Source organism: Penicillium oxalicum, chromosome VII, assembly GCF_001723175.1.
Source record: "Penicillium oxalicum strain HP7-1 chromosome VII, whole genome shotgun sequence".
In the NCBI taxonomy this organism is placed as follows: domain Eukaryota; kingdom Fungi; phylum Ascomycota; class Eurotiomycetes; order Eurotiales; family Aspergillaceae; genus Penicillium; species Penicillium oxalicum.
The window spans coordinates 2,326,285-2,347,348 of NC_064656.1; the positions used below are offsets into that span (position 1 = coordinate 2,326,285).

At 49.4% G+C, this 21,064-nt stretch overlaps 5 protein-coding genes across 5 annotated transcripts; 2 read left to right on the top strand and 3 right to left on the bottom strand.

Moving 5' to 3' along the window:
* Positions 1 to 538: 538 nt before the first annotated feature.
* POX_g09294 (uncharacterized protein) lies at positions 539 to 3,165 on the top strand (the record flags this gene model as incomplete). The annotated part of the gene is made up of 7 exons (XM_050118051.1): positions 539 to 656; positions 709 to 871; positions 979 to 1,213; positions 1,277 to 1,486; positions 1,543 to 2,033; positions 2,096 to 2,323; positions 2,382 to 3,165. 7 exons carry the CDS (start codon positions 539 to 541, stop codon positions 3,163 to 3,165), a joined length of 2,229 nt encoding a protein of 742 aa, XP_049966195.1.
* A 635-nt stretch (positions 3,166 to 3,800) lies between these two features.
* On the bottom strand, positions 3,801 to 4,334 carry POX_g09295 (uncharacterized protein; the record flags this gene model as incomplete). Its single annotated transcript, XM_050118052.1, has 1 exon — positions 3,801 to 4,334. The coding sequence occupies one exon, from the start codon at positions 4,332 to 4,334 to the stop codon at positions 3,801 to 3,803; it is 534 nt and encodes a 177-aa protein (XP_049966196.1).
* Positions 4,335 to 8,073: 3,739 nt separating this feature from the next.
* On the bottom strand, positions 8,074 to 10,923 carry POX_g09296 (uncharacterized protein; the record flags this gene model as incomplete). The annotated part of the gene is made up of 3 exons (XM_050118053.1): positions 8,074 to 9,702; positions 9,761 to 10,703; positions 10,769 to 10,923. The coding sequence occupies 3 exons, from the start codon at positions 10,921 to 10,923 to the stop codon at positions 8,074 to 8,076; spliced, it is 2,727 nt and encodes a 908-aa protein (XP_049966197.1).
* Positions 10,924 to 15,708: 4,785 nt separating this feature from the next.
* POX_g09297 (uncharacterized protein) lies at positions 15,709 to 18,087 on the top strand (the record flags this gene model as incomplete). Its single annotated transcript, XM_050118054.1, has 3 exons — positions 15,709 to 16,203; positions 16,271 to 17,977; positions 18,073 to 18,087. 3 exons carry the CDS (start codon positions 15,709 to 15,711, stop codon positions 18,085 to 18,087), a joined length of 2,217 nt encoding a protein of 738 aa, XP_049966198.1.
* Positions 18,088 to 18,283: 196 nt separating this feature from the next.
* On the bottom strand, positions 18,284 to 20,034 carry POX_g09298 (uncharacterized protein; the record flags this gene model as incomplete). Its single annotated transcript, XM_050118055.1, has 5 exons — positions 18,284 to 18,369; positions 18,426 to 18,599; positions 18,652 to 19,030; positions 19,103 to 19,455; positions 19,518 to 20,034. 5 exons carry the CDS (start codon positions 20,032 to 20,034, stop codon positions 18,284 to 18,286), a joined length of 1,509 nt encoding a protein of 502 aa, XP_049966199.1.
* Between the last annotated feature and the right edge of the window lie 1,030 nt (positions 20,035 to 21,064).

Here is a 21,064-nt window from a genome sequence, read left to right on the forward strand (position 1 = left end):
GGCAAAGCACTTCGGCAAGTGGGCATTTGCTGAGGATTTCAGCACAGCCCTTTGAATACAATTTTCATCTACTCGGTCAATCACTTGGAGCAGGTTAGGTCTCCAAGACATAGGCAATAGCTCCGCCTGGTCACCCCTTCTTCACATCCTTACCGGCTATATTTGCCCACACGCTCATGGAACTCTCATGTGCTGCGCGATGGTCTAGTTTTTCTCTCTAGATTTTGTCGGATCTTGATCCCTGATAGCGACTAGGTTTTATTTGGTCGATACCTAACCCCCCTGCCTGAAGGTATAGCAATTCCTGAGATAATAGATAGTAACTCTCAGTATGTTTGAGATGGATAAGTGGCACTTCTTGCCATCATTTATTTATTTCTCTAAGTGAGTCTCCAGGTCAGGAATGCACCGTCTAGAAAGAAAAATCAAAAGCATCCATTTGCTTGGATGATCCATCTCGACGCAAAGGCTGGTTAATAGGCGCTGGAAAGAATGAGATATATCTAGAGGGAACTTCCAGGGTACCCTATCTAGATCCATGTCACCTGACGCAGCTTGTGTTGTTGTTGAAGAGGGCCGTCCTTACGCAGTCGCCGAATCCCGAAGGGTTTGGTGGACGGTAGATAGAGCAAAGTTCTGGCTATACTGTGGAGATGGTGAGTACTTACTGAGATCTATATACTTTGTAGTTGTGCTGATGTTGTCTAGAGACTCTTCGTGAACCTTGCAGTTCGGATAACTTCCCAATCACAAGAAACCACCGCGCTGGTATTGCGGCTCGGGACAAAGGGACCAATGGTGGGCTTGGCGTGACGTCAGTTCCCCACAATTTCCCCTCGTTGAGGACTGCGGGAGTTGCAGTCCAGACTCGGTAGCCAAAAGTAGACTGGGGGAAAGTCAGCAACGACATTAGCCGATCCGAAATTCAGGAGGCTCTCTCTCCCAAGGCTCGAAGACCTGACACGGATCTGGCCTCAGATCCAAGGTTCACGTGCCCACTATGAGCCACGAAGGTGATACGGGAGAACTGGACAACGAGAGTCACGATCTCCGTCTTGCACCGTTCAGCAACACTCGGAGCTCGACCGATTCTGGAAGCTCACGAGCCAAACCCAGTGTGCAATGGAAGCCGGCTTCTCGCACGGTCGACGAGACACTGGCTGAAGGCCTCTCCAATGAAGATCTTTGGCTGTTGATCCGGCGATTCAACAAAGTAAGCTTACGCAAGGGCCGCTCTCCGTGGCCAGCAGCGGAATTGACATGTGATTGTTTTTAGCAAATCTACCATGTGAAAGCTATCAATGATGCGGCCAGTCGCGACCTGGACTTGAATCGCGTGGAAGATGAGCAATTCCCCCCGGAGAAAATGCGCATGACCATTGAGCGATTCTACACGTCTGTGGTGGTGGGTGTCGCAGAGTTCTGCCGACAAGTAACACGCTTGCGATCATGGCGCGAGCCGGGACGGACAACTGTCTTTGCAATGGTAAGCTCTCCTTTTGAGGAGGTGTTTCCGATGCCTGTCGGAACTGACAGCTCTAGGTGTACCTTCTTTCTTGGCATTTCAACGTATTAGTGCCCACCTCGGTCGGATTGCTGATGGCTTTGATCATGTTTCCTCCCCTTCGCCCGCTCCTGTTCCCCAGCCGTCCGATATCGACAGATCCGAAACGAACCAATGGACAAGCCGGACAGTCTGCATCTCATGACAGCATTACCGGTGCCCCCGAGATACACAAAGGCGAAGCGGCCGAGCAAGAAGCCAAAAACATGATTGAAAGCGTGGCAAATATCGCACTTGAGACGGCAGCGGGCAAGTATGGTCAGACAGTACATGATGATGCAGAAGAAGTACCGCCTTCATCTCCCTCGCACAGTGCTACAGACCCGTCGACGAATCCAGCAGACGCTGGGCTGGAAGGTGCTGCGGAAGACAAGACGAAGAAGCCGATCAAGGTCAAAGTATCGCGAGGGACGGATATTTGCATGCGTGTGATTAGCGATGTCACTGATATATATGAACAATTTGCAAAGTCAGTTGTCACTCTGCGAAGCTTGGGTAATTCGATTGAGATTGTGCTAACAGAAATATCAGCCTGATGTCTCCTACTCCACCTTTCAATCTCGTTATACCTCGCTTGCGCCTCCTGGGTATACTAGGCTTCATTTTTGTTGTCTTTCCTTTTATATCCAATCGCCTGATCATCAAGTCTATCGGGTTCAGCTTGGGCGTCGCTTTCTTCGGCGATCCACTCTTTGCCTGGGGCATGGCGTTTTTGAACAAGACAGTTCCTGATTGGAAAGAGCGCTTGGATATTCAAAAGTAAGACCCCATTGATCAGACAGATTGCGTCCTGGCTGACCGTGCCCCGTCTATGTAGAACGTTGCTAGAAGGCACTCCGACCAACGCTCAGCTTACTCTGACTTTACTCCGCATCGGAGAAATCAATTCTTCGCCCCTACCACCACCACCAAACTCCGGCACCGATGATCCAGAGTGGCCTATTCCACGTCGGAAGAAGTCGCTGGCCAAGCTTCTCACGGATGGAAGCGGCCTCGAATCCACCGAGTCTCTACAGACCATCGGCCCTGACGGTCTCTCTGCGCCCAACAAACCCAAAAAGAAACTCTTTTCGCGGATCCTGAAATTTGTTCGACGCACCATTGCCACAGCCATCAAAGGACACATTGCCTTTGACCGGGCTCTGGCCATCGCTGGCTCGGCACATACGAAGAATTTAATCACCATGCTGCAAAGCAAGCCATTTTCTTCCAAGCCGTTCGGTCCTCTTAAATTCGATGCCAAATTTATGAAGAAGCGCGGTGCGGCGGTGATTGACTCGACCAAGGAACCACCGCTGTTGTACTTTACCACATATCAATCCGCCGGACTGGATGACCTCCGCATCGAAAGCCGCAAGAAGGGCTCGGTGCTCTTCCAAATCCCCGTGACCGAAATCCAGGAATTGAAAAAGACCGAGGGTCTCGGCTGGAAGGGGAAATTGATTGTGGAATTGACGGCTGGGAGTAAAGAGGCTGCGGACGGTCTGGTCATTGTCGGTAAGGAAGAAGGTCAATCGTTCCATCTTACCGGGATGAGGTCGAGGAATCAGCTTTTCAATCGGCTGGTGGCGATGGATGCGCAGTTTTGGCAAAGTTGTTGAGTTTCATCCTTGTGTGTGTGTCGATAGTTTATTATACATAGTGTCTTTGTACAAAGTCGTGCGTCTAAGAGCATGATGGTGCAAGGTTGTGACGGACGGAAATAAAAAGCCTTTTTCGAAGCTACTGCTGATCAAATGCCCAACCAAGCCCGGCGGCCAGAGTCACACAGATGGGCACTGCCCGAGAGCTGGTACCTCAAGAGCCAGATGCAGAGTTTTGCCCCAAGGCCTTGTCACTTCTCTCATGATCTGAGTGACCTTTTTCGAGTCCCCAATTGTTACATAGTACGTAGATACGAAATGATTACTAGACACCTTCGTCCGGCCCAAGTCACAATTACAGAAGAATCAATGATAAAATATTGAGGTCATATTTCCAATCGTACTATTTACAATAAAGTAGAGCCCAAGCCTGTACCATCAATTAACTTTCACCCACGATACAACACAGGTCAAGCCATGATGCACAGACAAAAGGCAGATGACATTAACATAGAAGCCCCCGATTATTTCGCACGGATAACTTCAGTAGATGGGGACAATGCATTCGGACAACACGTGATTATGCTTCACATTTCCTCCAGTCTGACTCTCACAGACAATTCCATTTTCCGGAAGGAAGGGGTGATGGCCATTTACAGAGCAGCCATGAAGCCGAGCACACCAGCAACACCGACAACGGCGGCGTTCATGGCATCAGGGCGACCGGTAGCAGCACCGGAGCCGGTGGTGGAAGTACCGGAGGCGGTCATGGAGGGAGTGCTGGTCATGGTGGAGCTCATGGTGGTGGTCTGGCCGTTGGCGTCGGTGGTGGTGATCTGGCTCACGTAGGTGGAAGCCTTGCTGGCGAGGCTGGACGCAGCGGAGGAGGCAGAGCCGGCGGCACCAGTGGCGGCGGTGGAAGCAGAGCTGATGATACCGGCAGCACCGGTGGAAGCAGCGGCGGCGGCAGTGGAAGCGTCGCTGACGGCGCCGGCGACACCGGTAGAAGCAGCGCCAACGGCGGAGGTGACAGCACCTGCGACGGCGGAGCCGGCGGTAGAAGCGACACCGCTCACATCAGAGATGGCGTTGTCGATGGCATTGTTGTCGTTGTTGTTGTTGTCCTGAGGAAGAGCCACGGCGGCACCGGCGAGGAGGAGGAGGGAAGTGAAAGTGGTGAACTTCATTTTGATTTATGGAGGAATTGTTTGAGAGCTTGGAGAGGTTGGAGGTGAGGTTGTGTGTGTGTGGAAATGTGCCCAAGAAACCGTGGTCTAGTGATGATATGTGGAATGATAAGTTGGAGAGAAAAAAAGAAAGCAGTCAAGGGCGTGGGAATTGCAATGCTATATATGACTTTGTCGTCACGGTACCTCCGTCGCAGGCTGGAGACCTGTGCAGTTACCATAACAGGGCGCGGTGGAGATTGCGTAGTGGCGATATGACCTCAGCCCTGCCAGGGTCATTACAAGCCTCAAAGTCTTCCAACAAGAATAATGCATATTAATTTCCCCACAGAATACGAGTGGCCCCAACACGGCACGTAAAAAGAGAGAAAAAAGAAAAGAAGTAGAAAAAGTCACACACAAAGCGGATGAGTTCCCGGAAGCCAATGGCCAAAACTTGGTCAAGCCAATGAACATCCCCGGCGTCTCACCAAAGATTCCACCGCATCATCGTAGACTGGCCAGTTGACGCGTTTCAGCACAAAATCTTCCACGTCAGGTCTTGGTGGAGTACGGGCCGGAGGACGTTGAGCGAATGGGTCAACGGTACAGTACGTGTGCTCTGTACATGGATCATACTGAGAGTACGGGAAATTGTTATGTATATGATTATGGAGTACGGTATTGGAAGAGTTCTCGCCCAGATGATGGACCCTTCCCATCAAGCCTAAGGGGAGAAGCGCAACGGTCTCGACTGGCGGCTTGTTGACACGATTCAGGGAAATCTCTCTGTGGGAAGCGATTGCTCGGTCAGACGCATCATTGCCAAGATGTCTTTGCGTACGTGAACACTACATGATGATGAATCTCCTATACTCTGATACGCTGCTGCCTGTGAGTCACTTGTACCCGGACGATTTGCCAATAATGTATGCCATTCACCAGGTCCTCAATCACTTGCGAGACGCGTATTGTAACGAATATCATCACCATATGTATTCTGTACACATGAATAGTACGGTACACATGTCCATCACGCAACGCAACGTATGTATGTACCGCATCGGTGCACCCATCCCGGGGATCAGACATCCATCTTGAGCCACACCCGCCATTCACTCACCCGAGGCAATGCCAATCTTCGAAACGGTGGGACCGTGGAAGGAGGGGGATCCCGGATTTCATCATGGACGAGATGAGATATGCCAAGGCGGAGAGGTCTGGTGGATGACGTCTCCTGTGGGCGGCTGGATCCGCCCCATCACGAATCAGGCACTAGTGAAATGTGGAGAAATGGGGGTGTGCGGCAGGGCTGGCTCGAAGCAGCGACAGAACGACGTTTACGCCACTCTGAGGCGCAGTTCGAGAGAGAGAGAGAGAGGGACATACACAAAAGCCTGGGTGCGTTGGGGTACCGGGGAAGGAAAGCGGTCAGTGTTACAGCCACTGTACACGCGTACAGGCTAAATTTAGGAGCAATCATGACTGTGGGAAAAGTAAGGGTGCATGCACAGCGACCTTGTAGATCTCGGGAGGTGGAAACGGGTCTGGTCCGTCCGTGGACGGCTATTCATATTCACTCATAGATCATCTCCGAAGGGAACCGGGAGGTGGGATGAGGGATCGCAGATTCCAGCAATAGATCTGGGCAACCTTTTATTTTTTGGAGGTGCATATTATTTCCAGCACAGCCTGCACCACGCAGTGGTGCATCCTGTCCAACAGGACTTGAGTCTTCTCGATTTCCCCTCATGTAGACAGCATGGCTGCTGGGTATGATTGAGCTCTTGTGATCAAAGATGGACCTGAGCTGCAACCTGCGCTTAGGGATCTTTCCAGGTCCGGGCGTTTGACCAGCATAAACCGGCTGCTTGATCCAGTTCGCGCGTGCTTGGACCCCGCCGTGTTGTAACCGATCAATCTGACAGGATTTGTAGATTGGGGGCCTGAATTCCGTCTCGACTTTGTTGGTATTTCATGGCTCAACAGTCCAACTGCGTTCATCGGACCCGTAATCGTGGCGCACCGGGAGGGCTCCGCAATGCATCTAGATTCCAATGGAGCGCAATTAGTAGCTTCTCTTTCCACTTTGGCCAAGGGGGGTTGGAATTCCGGCTTCATGCAATGTGAGTATTGAAGCAACTCATTCTATAGTCAGGAGAACGGCATTGAATAGGCTGATGTTCTTCCTCAACAGCGATACGGGGTGCTTGGCTTTGTACTGTGGTCGAGCTACGGGGACAAGTGCAGAGAAGTCAGGTTTGTCGACGCATTATTCGTGCTCAAGTTGACGGTGGTGGATATTGACACGTGCTGGGCCCACGTGTGTGCGGCTCGTAGCGCTTAATGTGGTGAGGATAAGACTAGATGATGGGCTAAATATGGGATCCAGCTATAGACGTGTGTGTAGATTGACTCGCTGGCTCGGATAAAGTGTGCTCCCATTCTATTGCTTTGTCGATGTATAGACTCAAAGGGACCTAAGTACCTGTTGGAGGATGTCTTGTGACTATAAAGGGAGCACGTCCGCTAAGTCAAAATTTGGGCAAGACCTTCCGCATGAAATAGGAGAAACAGCAGAGAGTCCATGAGAAGTAGCTTCACTTTGCGAATGGCTGTTGGTACTACGAGATGCATTCGCTGTATATGAGCAGCAACTGAGATCAGTCGTGGTACGCGATGAGGGCTTCTCTGATGACAGATGAGACGTATCCTGAAAAAAAAAAAAAAACCAACACTCATCCCGATCAACATGGAGCAAAAAGTCATACGAAAGCAAGGAAAGCATCTATAGAATCATCTACTAAAATGTGACTCTAATCATCATAAGCAACGGCTGGTGAGACAAATCAACCGTCGCGTATGACGACTCATGAAGATTTACGAAATCATCCTCCTCGTCGACGGTATCCTGTGGGCTTAGAGCCATACAGCGGGCCACATTCTCCAGAAGATTCGGAAGTTTTGATCTCAAGGCCATTTTGTCGGTGAGGGCATGTAGTTCTGGCTGCTCTCATGACGAGATCGCCAACGCCACCACCAGGAATGAAATGAGCCTTGTGAATTGCAGTGATGTTTTCGGTTCATGAAGTCCTGAGAGACCATCGTGGATAGAAACCAGAAGGCAGCATAAAGGCTGGCAGTCTAGTGACGGTGATCCCAGCTTCGGCCAGACCGTTTGATGTCATGCCTTAATTCCATGTCTCGTACAGAGTAAACGCGCGTTGCACTGAACAAGAGAGCCGGCTAGGCAAAAGATTGTGGGTTGAAGAGGGAAAAAAAAGGAAGAAGAGAGGAAGCCGGGCGCGATGAAAGGGGGGTTTTTATACCCTGGAGACATCACGAGTTTGAAGTAGCAAACACACTAGTAGATGGGCAGCAAACACGTCATAAGCGAAGGCTGCCAGGGATAGGGAAAGATCCAGTGATTTCTCTAGAGATGAATATTGTGATTTGGAAGAATGAGGAATAATATCATTGCAAACCGACAAATCTCCCTGATATTCAGGTATACGGCACACCACACATCGCCAAATCTACCTGCCCCAAATATTCCCACCACAAACAACATCGCCTGGAGATCACGCTTGATGTTACGACATGGAAAGTCTATTGGAACGGATCAGTGTAAGTTATTCTTAATCTTCATAATTGATTCTATCTAAGTTGTCGTGTACTTATATTCAAAATACTAAATTATGCACAGAGTAGATAGCACTGCATCATCCCCCTCACACAAAATCGCTGACCTAACAGCAGCCTAGGATGAGAATTGGCCGTACGCCTGAATCAGACTCTCCCAGCCCCCAGCATGATCATCTGCCCGAGGGTTTGAAATGCCATCCAGCACCACCACATCTGACATTCGTGTGCTGATCGAGTACCAAATCAGATTCTTCGGTGTCCCCGTGACGCGCATCATATTCGTTTGACATTTGCCCTCACAAGGCTCGTTATATTGACCGTTCCACTCCCCATCGAAAAATGCCCACGCCGCTGAGTTGTACAGCGCGATATCAGAGCCCCCATCCACATTCGTCGCCAATGAGGTGCGACACTTGTCATCCGTGAGTCCGCACCACGAGAAATCGGGGTCTCCCAGAAAAGGCTCATCACGCCACGGGGCAGGGGCTCTGGCAAGCTCCCCGGTTCCTTGCATATACGGCGACTCGCTCTGCAAGAGACCAGCAAAGACGTTGGAGGCATTGTGAAAGTTGTAATTGTAAAGCCAGTTATGCTCGAAGCCCGTTCCCGTGAGCCATGTACCCTTGGTGGACTCAACAAGGAGACCTCGGGCCGCCGAGATGATAGTGAGAATCGACTCACTATCGAGGTTGTGGTCGGCGGTCCAGCCCCAGATATTCTCAATGTATGCGGAGGAGGTGCTTGTCAGATGCATGAGCATGAATGCGGCCATACAGTCTTTGGGTTGCTGTGAGATGCAGTCGGTTGAGATGGACGTCTCTGCTGTGCCGCCGACGGTGATCACGGTATTCCAAAGACCAACATCCCCGGGTTGATCACCCGCCGCATTCACCTCGATCATTTTTGCTCCTGGTAGAATTTCAGCGGCAGAGACTCGAATGTCTTGGATCTCGATCACGCCAACATCCCCTGGATTCCCAACTTTCACCACTGGTCGCGGCTCCGAGGAGTTTTTGAAAGAATCGCCGTAGGCCGAGATGACCGACCATGCCTCGCCCACAATCCGGGATCCCAGAGGAATGAATATCGTATCAGACACCTTGTACACGCCGAAAGGGATGTAGGTGATCTTGCAATCATCAGCATTCTGGGCGAGAATTGCATTGAGTGCCTCGGTGTCGTCGGTCACACCGTCACCTTTCACCACATGATCGGCAACTGTCTTGACATTAATCACCTCGACATCACTGTAGCCAGCGTAGCTCGGCTGCGCTTTGGTGAAATACCGATTACTATCCAAGAGAGCTTCCGGCCTCTTGGTGACCCACGATCCTCCAGCGTTGTAAGTCCCCGGAACCATGGTCCCCCAGACCCAAGTATCGACATGAGAGGTCGCATTCAAGCGAGTTGCACCGGAGGCATCCACCGCGATGGGATTGACAGAGGTGTAGTCCAGGTTTTGGATCAGAAACTGGCTATTTTGCTTGCCAGTATCTCGCGATGAATCGTGGAAACGAATCAGGGGACCAGAATTGGTCGAAGAGGAATCAAGGATGACCAAGCTTCCCAGAGCATTTGTGGTCATATTGACGCCTGTCCCACAGGTGTCAAAGAGGGCGCCTTGGAGAAGTACAGTCCAACCACCAGCGGCTTCAAATGCGGTACGACACCCGACAAAACGAACATTTTTGAAATTGACTTGTTGATTCGAGTTGATAATTCCTACAGCGCCACCAGTAATGATCTGTCCAGGTCAGTTTCCAAAACGCTACGTAAGAGTGGGGGGGACAAGTCCGACTTACGACATCGGTCACCGCTATCGTCGAGCCAGCGATGATGTTGATACCAGTGTGAGAACATTCGCCTGTCGGCATTCGGACCTGAACACCCGTCAGACCACTTCCCTGCGCTACGCCCCATTGCAAGGCTGTAATGGGCTGGGTGGCTGTGACATCCGTCGTATCAAGAATCACGTTCTTCATCAAGGTCATGAAACTCGTTTCCGGGTTGCCGTTATGCTTATCGTATCCCATGACCAGAAAATCTCCCTTGAAACCGGGAGCCGCTTTCAAGATGGGAGGATTGTTGGGATCTCCGACAATGATGGTGCCGACGGTCAGACTAAGAGTACTACCCAGCAGATACTCGCCTCCAGGGAGGTATACTTCAGCTGGATTGCGCGTGACGCCCGTTCCTTTCCGGCTCCCTCCATTACCATCGTCGTCGATGGCCTTTTGCAGCGCGGCTGTTTGATCACCGGTGCCATCATTGATCGCATTGTAGTCCATCGCGTTGCGAAACACGGGATACGTACTCGGAGAGCTGGAGTATGGCGCGTACCCGGCGCCCTTGCCGCCATGGTTTTGGGCTTCGAGCCAATACACAAAGTCTGAATTAATCAAGGGACTGTGGCATGTTTGAATTGTCGAATTGATCAATGAACCTGAAAGTGCCGAATTGCTGATTTCCGTACTTGCAGCCCCGGCGGCCGATGTACTAGCTGCGGTTCCGGTTTCAGACGTTGCTGCTGTCGCCGAGAGTGTGGATGTGGCCGTTTCGGAGGCACCTGAAGTTGAGGATGAAGATAGCGCTACAGGCACATGTGACAACGTAGATGAAGCTGGTATAATTGTGCTCGAGGTGATATCATTGTAGAAGAGCGAGCTTGGTATCGCATCGACGCTGGTGAGGGAATCGGGAATCACGGAACTTGGTCCTTTGCCTGACAAGTCTGGGAGTCCAAGGCTATTCAAAAAGTCAAAGTCAGCCTTATCTCTGGCAATCCATAAATTGTTCCAAGGAACACATACACTGAGCCAATATCAAATAACCATGATGGACCAATCCTCTTCGGTGCCCTCGTGCCAGCACCGGTGTCTCTCTCGTGCTCTGGTGTAAGCTGATTTGCATTTACCTGTGCCGCAAGCCAAACAGTCAAACACGCCGAATAGAAAGACCTTCGCATCATGGGACAATCTAGTCAAACTTGAAACTCGTCAAGATCGTCTCAAACCAGAATTACAGAGATCTTTCTATTCAAAATATTGACTTCCTGGGCTCGTCTTTTTGTATTAAGATAGTTCCAAGCTCGGAGCTGATGGTCTAGATCGTGGCCGGCCAACAACCCCAGAGGTGAAGACAAACAAAAAGAAAAACAACCATGCAATTTCACACTCCCAGCTGGTTACGATTGGCATTCTCGCGTGCAAGCTGGCTGCTTGGGAATGCGGCTTCATGACAGGGGCGGTTGCCCCCTGGAGACGGGGGGCTCGGCGGGCCATCACTGTCGCGTTTCAAGGAATTAGGTGTTCCAAGAGCCTTGGTTGTAACAAGGCTCGTGAATAACGCCACTCGTATAGAGCATTAGCAATACAAGAGACAAGTAGCAAAACTATAGTAAGTAGAAGTTTGAGTATGCTCAAGCCTGGGCGTCTGGTCCTTCATACTGCCCGGTGTATCTGTAGCTATACCTCAACTTTTTCGCGACTAACCACAACGCCACACTGAAATGGAAACGGATGGGCTTTCACAACTTTTGCGTATTTTTAAAATCTATGTAATAAATAGCCACTGAATTCCATATCAAGCTTGACATGTCGGCGATTTGTCAGCTCCAAGTTCTCCTCAAGATCAATGTACTGAGACACGGGACAAAGCTGGAATATGAACATTGGCCGACTTTATTTCCCAAATACCTAACTGCTTGAATTTAGATTCCCAACTTCAGTCTCTGTTGATGTTGTTAGGCAGAGACAGATTTAAGGCTCTATCACATCCGTTGAGCTCTCTTCGGTTTATCACCTCGAGTCATGAATCTTGTCCAATATGAAATACACCACAATCTCTACCGGCCCCATCATTCACAAGGGTCTGACGGGCGGGAGTGCTATATACTTCCACACGGCTTGAATTCAGATTCGTCAACTGATGCGCATGGATAAGCGAACAAACTCATACTATCTGCACGGTCATCTCGTTCTGCGACAAAAAGTCGAGGCTGTCCACTGTCCCGCGCAGCAGAAGGCGCCCTGAAGGTTGATGTCGCCTCATCAAAAAACGTATGAGTATACACCCAACCTAGCATAAGTACCCAAGGAAGTGCTTCGCTCAGGGAGCGGGCCTAAAGCCTAGCATTGAAAGCAGTTTAGAAGGTAGCAACTCCATCCCTGTCGACCACAATGAATTGCACAACCGGCATGCTTCACCAAAAGCTCAGGTTTCCTTCGATCGCATTTTCTGCTTTATTTCCCTTCTTCCTCCACTATGTGCGAAATGATGAACAAATCTCTCATTTCTCAAACAGGAATCAAGACAGCAGGTTGTATCTTCAGTAAGGGAGGGGAATATTGACGTAGGGTGTCATGTCAGGTCAACAGGCTCATGGGCTCTCCGGAATGCAGTCTAGCGGAACAGTGTGTGGAGTTGACGAATGTCTTGACCCCTTATCCAGGACCAGGCTAGCCCCATATTAAGCGTGAAACACGCAATTGACCATAGCTTAATCGATACTTGTCCATTGGATTGAGAAGTTGCATAGAGGTTGAACAATTCGACAAAAAAGGCGACACAAGTGGTATGGTTGACGCAAGTGGATAGGCGTGATCAACACTTTGATATCTGGTAGATCTTTTGTCTGAATATGATATCTTCTCATTGGTCCCGCAGTAGAGCAGCTCCCCCCGACGAAGATAGGTAGGCACCTATCTTCAAGTCAAAGGTCCTGAATGGTCTTCAAATGCAGCCATGCAAGTAAGCTTTTCTTGTCACCAACAGACGGACCACGTCCCAGGCTAGCACTTATGTGCTGCTCTTTTCAAGTGAACACCGTCAGGTCAGGGCTTAAGATGGCCGAATGCTCACAGAATTTTAATGTCGAGTAAAAAGACATGCATGTATTGTATGCTGCTTGTATTATTATCGACTATATCCGAGAATGTTCCGGAGGTTACGAGTAAACAGAAGCACGGTGCACATCAATACCTGGGGAACAAGTCTTGTCAGTTGGAGGTTGACACTGTGTCAAATCAGTACATCAGCAGTTCCATCTCACATGGCGGAGAAGCGGCTTGTACTTGTTACGTCTATTACGCTCGCTTGATTTCAGTCATCATTCATCACATACATGTCTGCCCATTTCAAAGCGAAATAGAAAACATCCCCGTGTCGATCACCAATGCCTATTGCTGGAAAAGCTGGCAACTCTTACTTGATAGGCATCAAGGACTAGCTAGGGACCAAGAAAAAATTTAACCACTCAGAGGGATAGATGAATAGTAAGCCAGGGGTTGTGTCATGTCAGGAACCGGAGATAATCCTGTCGAAGCTCGGATCCTCGGCCCCAGTAACCAGACTGGCAGCTTCCCTGAGATGCCTTTTTTGATTCAATTGCAAAACGCGCCGCTGGTCGCTTAGCTAATCAAAAGTGGACATTCTCAGGCTGGCCAGGGGCACACGCAGCGATTTTGCTGGATTGATGTCATATTTTGCTTGTACCTTTGAGTTCCTTGGCCACCTAGGCATGTAGAGGACCCAAGGCAAGTGGATTCAATTTGTACCAAGATATTGCCGGAACTTTTGTTGGTCGGTGGATCACAAGAAGCTCAGTATAACACGGATTTGAGATTGTGTTGATGGGCGTAAGGTGAACTGCGACCATCAATTTTGAGCGAGTCTGATCATTACAAGATTGGGCAAGATCGCATTGCTTGGTACCTAATCAGTGCTCGCCATCGAAGTAGTCTCGATGCCATATAATTTACCGGTGCATGGAGCTCCAAACGCCGCATGGGAAGAAATATGTGCACACTGATTGAAGAAAGAATCATATATACAAGTAAATTTTCTTTGTCTGGAAAAAAGAGTAATCGCGAGACTGCCTCCTAGAGAATGTGTCGCGGTCGGCCATATAATCTGTGTGGAGCTGCCGTAGCTGCACAGGCGATGCCCGTTCTTGAAATATCTCAAAGAAATCGCGTTTATCTGGCATCAGCGACGGTATATTTCCTTTACACCATTGATCCAGGATATTGTTCATGAATTAGGGTCACGCTTCCCCGCTATGTCGAACCCCTTGCGTTACCGGGATGAATTATGCATCTAGGCCCGATGAAAAGCCCGTTTGATCAGCAAAGGGCAAAAAGCCCAGATTATCAGTCAGATGGACATTACGTGACCGCGGGGAAGGGTGTTTTCTATGTATGTCAATGTTGAAGATGAAGGGCTTGCCAAGGAGATAGTAAGGGAGATTGAAATGCTCGAGCGCTGTGGGTAAAATATACGACAATTTTAGTGAAACAGTCGTGGACAAGGGAGCAATTTACGCAATTGCTCCAGGATCGGAAAGATCCCGAAAGGAAGCTCTGCTCCAATCGCTTATGGTCGCCTCTGTCCTCCAGACACAACACCATCGCGATTGGGTTCCTTGCGTCAGGTCGTTCTTGAACCGTGCCCTTCGCAGTGCCTTGGTAGCTCATTCGACGAGGTACGCCTTGATTCGTAGGGATATTCAACGGCTCGGTGCTAGAAAGATCCCAAGTCGCTTCAGGACCAACTAATTGACCTTTCTAGTGAGGTAATTGTCCACTGAGAGTTATAATCTGCAGCAAGGCCACGTCGTGCAATCGTGATTGATACAGGACAGAGGGTGAAAGCTCAAAGCTTCGAGTCACGACATGGGAAATTTTAATTTGTTTAGTCGACTTCATTTTGAACCAAAGAAATCGACTTGGAACTCCCCATGTGCCGTGAGGAAATGTCACCGACTTAATCGATAAGCACATCAATGCGAGGCACCATTCAGTCAAATAGCTCTCGAATAGATTCCGCACAGATGCTTCCTGATTAAGTTGAATGCTCATGTTGTAATACCAAAGCTGAAAGGCTCAGCATCACCATTTAAGACTTGGCCGATCCAATGCTCCGTGGAAATTCAGCCGCGGCTCCTGCCACGAATACCCCTCAACATATTGTGGAAGGATAATCTCCACGATGTCTCTGCCATGCAGTGCCTTATATTGAATAAATATCATTGGCATAATGACTAGATTCGAATGCGGGATGAACTACCACATGGGATATTACGGCCGCGGTTCGAACTGAACCTGCGCTTTGACAGCTTCACTATCATCCGCTGAGAGCACATGGAGGATGGGGGATAATTCAAGCGTGATGTGAGTTGAGACTCATCAAATGGAGCCAGCGCCAAGTGCGACATCTAGATTTACGGGACTAATTCCACAAAGCAATGGCAACTTGTGCGAGAATCTGGTCCGGTCGGATCACCCGCGTAAGGGACAAAGAGCGGTCAACCTCTCGCATGATCAGCATACATTGTTGTCACCAATTCAAGTGCTTATTACTTTCCTGAACACGACGGTGCAGCTGAGGCAAAAGCAAACAAACGGAAGTCGGGACTGCAAACCCCTGTGGACATGCCCAATGAGATTCTCAGATCCGCACGTGGATTGGTGAAATGAACCCAGGATTGGCGACTGGACAAAGCTCCTTCGAACATCTACTAATGACTGGTGTCCCAAAGCATGCTGGTATCGATGAGTGCCAGTCAGCTAGAATGCAAGGTTGCAATTCGGGGTTTCCCTGATTTTACGATAACTTATATAGGGATGAAAACGGGCATGATAATGACCAAGTTCGCTTGGAAAAGGGGTGTTCCTTCTCGGGGATAATTCGAATGTGCGACTCACAGAGCAAACTCGGCGAGATGAAAGATCGAGAGGCACTTTATGACAGAATGTCCCACGAGGTGACAACGCCCAAAGTCAAATCACAGACACAGAAGCATGGAAACTTGTCGAATGCAACCACCAATTGCTGCGCCGAAGATGCCATGGAGCTTGTACTAGGCCATCACTGGCCATCAGCTGAAGATGTACTTAAGCCAGCGCCGGGCATACACACGGATCTCTTGAAAGCAGCGTGGGCTTTGACAATATTGTGCTTTCAACCTGAAGATGTCATCAGTATGAGTTATGTTGATCCATGGATGCCGGTGTCGCAATCTCCACTCATTCTCAGTGTGAGGGTGAACCCAGCTTGGGACATCAAGTCACTTGTCGAATCATTTCAGTCTGCGGGGGCGAGTAATTCAGCTCGCACGACAGATTCTTACGGGGTACGAACTGCGAAGCTTGGCCAACTTAGTGATGCCTCAACCGCCGGCCTCATCTACTATGGGGCATCCAAGCAGCAGCTGGTCTATCCCAAAGTAAATGAAATGGGCATGCAGGTGAGAAAGTGACTCTTGAAAATATTCAAGAAGACGAGGGCTGACTTGGAAAATGGTGAAAATTTAGCTGGCGGTCTTTGAACGTGATAAGAAGCTATTTGCAAGAATAACGGCGACAGCAAGAACGATAACGAGCAGCCCGACTGTGAACAGTTTGCTTAGAACGTTTCAACACATTCTCCATCAAATCACCACCGAGTCCATGAGAAAGCCACTTAAGCAGATTGACTATTGCTCTGAATTCCACATCGAAGAGATTCGAAAATTGACACAAACTCGATCAACATACAATTCCGTATGCTTGCATGACTTGATTTTGGACAACTGCCGAAAATATCCTACCAAACTTGCGGTCCGCTCTTTTGACGGTGATCTCACTTATGAGGCCTTGGAGAGATTCTCACGAATCTTAGCGCACTATCTTGTCGATCTTGGTCTTCGACCTGAGGGGTTTGTTCTCAGCAGCTTTCAAAAGTCTACCTGGGCGATCGTGGCTCGATTGGCCATTCTTCGGGCCGGAGGAGCCTACATCTCAATCCACTCCAGTAACCCTCCGGCCTACCTTGATTCGGTCATTCAGCGTACAGATGCTAGAATCATGCTGAGTGACGCTTCATACGCTCATCGCTTCTATGGTATCGTCGAGCGAGTCATCACCATCACACCCAGTTTCTTAGAATCACTGCTTCCGAGAAGGTTCTCGAACAACCTGCCTAGGATTGATTCTTCAGGGGCATGCACGGTCCTGTTCACCTCCGGGAGCACAGGAAGGCCCAAGGCGATTGTCCAAGAACACCGATCCTACGCGTCCGCAATAAGAGACTATACACGCAATCTCGATTTGGGACCAGAGACCCGATTTTTGCACTTCGATGAGTATGCATTCGACATCAGTAATCTGGAATTTCTGGTCCCTCTTATAGTAGGTGGTTGTTGCTGTGTGCCGGGCCCAATGATATCTCTTCAAGACCTTGCCAACAATATTCAAATACTGGAGGCCAACATTGCCTTTTTGACACCAACAGTGGCTATCAAAGCGAACCCAGAGTCCATGAAAAGCCTAAAGATTCTCTGCGTTGGCGGAGAGCCACTACCCAAGGATCTGCTCAACAACTGGTCAAGCAGTTCCACAAAATTAATCAACCAATACGGCATGGGCGAGGCAGCGGTCTGCTGTGCGTTCAATGACAACGTACACAGCGAAAATAGTTCTCCTGCGACCATTGGAAAGCCTTCTAGTGGTGCAATTTGGATCATTGACCCTACCGATCCGGAAAAATTGGTTCCAGTCGGCGCAATCGGTGAGGTCGTTATTGAAGGCCCTCATCTTGCTCGAGGTTATCTTGATCAGAGTCATGAATCATCCGACCGGACCAAACCAGCGGGCTTTATGGAGAGAATTCCTTCCTGGTTACGCAGATTACACCCAGACCGAGAGTCCCCGCGGCTATACCGCTCAGGTGACCTGGCGAGATGGACTTCAGATGGGAGGATTGAATACATTGGTCGCAAAGACACCATAGTCAAACTCGACGGGTGCAGAATTGACATTGTGGAGGTGGAGCACCTTGCCAGAAAGTGTCTTGGACCAAAAGACGCGATTGTGATTGACCTACTGGGGGCCATTGACGGCAAAGATGATCCTTGTCTTGCCGCATTCATGTTTTTGAACAGCCATCCCGAGAACTCTGAGCTGGGAGAGATCGGAATAAAAGATGCATGTGAAGACCAACATGCAATGCAAAAGATTACTCAGATCAAGGAGGCGCTTGCGGTATTTCTTCCTCGCTATATGATTCCAACCATGTTTTTTATTGCGACACGTGTACCCCGGACAGCCTCGAAGAAGACTGATCGCAGATTGATCAGGTTATCCTTGACTAGAGCCTTTGCTCGAATTTGTGAGACAAGAACACACACTCATGTTGATCGGGTCAAGCTTCTTCCTCCTTGACCAAAGGCACCTTTTTTTTTGTTCCCATCGCCATAAATTCAGACCAATCAACCGTGTTTCAGCTGTCTTTTGGCAAGGGGGGAAAAAGCAAAATCTTACAAGTTGCATCTTGAACCGTGCCGGAATCTAAGCATCTTCCTGCTCGACAGACTGATTCTCAGCAGGGTTGAGATAGATGGTAGCCACAATACCTGCAATAAAACATAGGGCTCCTGATGATTTGGATAGTTAGTAAATGACATCGCAGCAATTCATCATCGCACCTTACCAAGAGTACAGTGTAACACAAAATATCCAAAGTGAGGCAGTAAAGCTTCGGCCAAGAGTGGCCCACACATGAGGCCTGCCATCCATGCCATGTTGACAATGGCCATGGCCCTTGAGTAGCCGCCGTTGGGACCAAAAACACCAGGCTCGCGATCTTCAACTGCTGCGACAGTTGCTGAAAAAAAAAGTCAGCGATGTAAGTGCCTGCGAGCGAGGTGATTACTTACCAGCTGCTTCAATCGAGCCGATGCCACTGAGAAGGGCCAACAGAAGACCACTCGCTGCTAAACTGGCCACAAACACCGGCTTTTCCCATGGTGCGTTGTCGACCGCAGGAAGACCCTTGCCGCCAGGGACGCCTGCAAGCACGATAAACGGGACCGAGCTTAAGAGACCTATTGCTGTTGGAAACCTCGAGCCTCTTTTGTCTTTCAACCATCCAACTGGAACTGCAAGCAGGACTCCAGGTGCTTGAATCACAGCCAGCATGATACCGACATAGAAAGCCCCCCAATCGAAAGCAACCCTGACATGTACCGCCATCGTGCTCTCAAGAGTGCCAATCACCATGGCGAAAATGAATGCGCACAGAATGCCTGTAAAGAACTGCGGCTCACGAAAAATGAAGGTATAGAACCGCCATCCATGCACCTTCTTTAAGGAAACTTGATGACTTACCTCTTCATTCTCCGTCCGGGTGGTGTATGCAGGAGTGGAAGTATTCTTCGTCAGGCTAGATGTGACCGCATCATCCTTCGCTGGTCTCTCCAGCATGACAAGCCGCAGAGCTATGTCTACGACAAGGAAAGCTGCAGCTCCTCCCCAGGCGGCCCAATACCCTCCGACCTTGAACAGACTTCCGGAGATGAATGGACCGGCCGCAGTACCTGCTGAAGTGAGAACTTCCGCAAGCCCAGCAATTCTGCCCATGTTTTCAGCTCCGAGGTTGGCTGCCAACGTCGCCATGGCCACAATCCATAGCCCGTTCCCAGTAAGTGACTGGAAGAAGCGACCAACGAACAGCAAAGGCACTTTGAAATCCGTCAGCAGTGTTTGTAGTCGGCAGAATCCAGATTGGGAAAGTTGTACACACAATTTTTGGTCAGGGCCAAGCATGCCGTACTTATCAAAGTCAGGATCAACAGAGCCAGCAGCAAGAGTTTTTTGCTCGTGACAGCATCGGCTAGGGACCCAGCAAACGGACTCGAGACGATTGAAACAAGAGCGCCTTCTATGAGAAATATAGACGTAAATCGTTGAGTATGTGATGAATCGAGACCAATCCTATCTTCGAACATGATAGGAAGCAGAGGGAGAGTAAATGCGAAGAGCAACACATCTTGAAGTTGCCTTCCAGAATTAGCAATTGCCTGTAAGGCTATTGAGTACACGTTGGAAATCGAGACATTACCTGTGAACAGCGCCAGATACATTGTCGCAGTAATGAATTGATCTGATGATCTCCATCTGTAACCCCATGGCTCATCTTGTGGTCGATTGGCCGACCTGGACTTGAAAATCTTGACTATGGTGTAGAGAATCGACCCGCCAGCAGGCTGGAGAGGCCACTTGATCGCGGGAGAAAGTTCTTGGGCGCGTACAAGTGACATTTTGGGTTTAAACGCGCGTGTCACACATGTTTCTGGAAGAAAAATACAATACTATACGTGATAAATCGCAAGGATGCCTTGTCAAGGTCTAGGGGGGGCCAATGTGCCAAGAAAAACCACCATCATCATCGGGAGAAATGAATCAGGCACGTAGCCCCTTGCATTGCCGCCTTGATAGTTTGGAGCAGGATTGGCATATTTTGTATTGATTAGGGGCGCGCCCCTGCAGTCGACAGTCGTCCGACGGAGCTGCCGAGAATAATAACTCGGGCGTTGTCGAGCTTGGATGCTTAATCGAATTTGAGACGCCACTTGCACAGAACAGCCTGACGCCTTCCAGTTGGCGCAGTGAAATGGCTGTTAGTTTTCTCTCTTTGTCTTTGATTTTTCCTTTTTTATTTTTCTCTCAAAGATTGGAGTCCTTGTCACAAAGTATGCTTGGGGCCTCCGGCTCATAGACTACCGCACACTTATGTGGTTTTGTTTTTGTGTACATGGCAATCGGTACGAGCGCTCCTGATAAAAAAAAAGCTTCGGCACGCCCTTTCTCACCTGCAGCAACACTGATTCGGCGCAAGCGGAACCCAACTTGATATCATTTAATGATGTTGCTTTTCTCTGTGTACAAAGCTCCCAATTTGCAAGGGCGGCGTTGTCCAAGTTGTCTTTCGACATCTTCAAGTCACGAGACCAGGTCTAACTAAAAGCGTACACAGACGAGAAGATAGATCCGGTCAACCCGACTAGAAAGATCCGACTTTCAGAAAGCCAAGACAAACCTGAGAACCTGGCCAATGGTCCTTGATGCGACACGTTTCTCTAAGCAATGGAACCTGGTCGGTCACCATTGACATTGGGCATATTCTCGGACGACCGTTCCGAACAAGTGACGTCGAAATCCAGTCGACCGTGTGCTTCCCATATTCCGTGCACTAAAGCCTCTTTGCTCCATCATGAAATCAAAACCTTCACAAGCTTGTTTGCGATTCTGCCCCGTTTCAATGTGGTTCAGCATCTGGATATGAGAGAG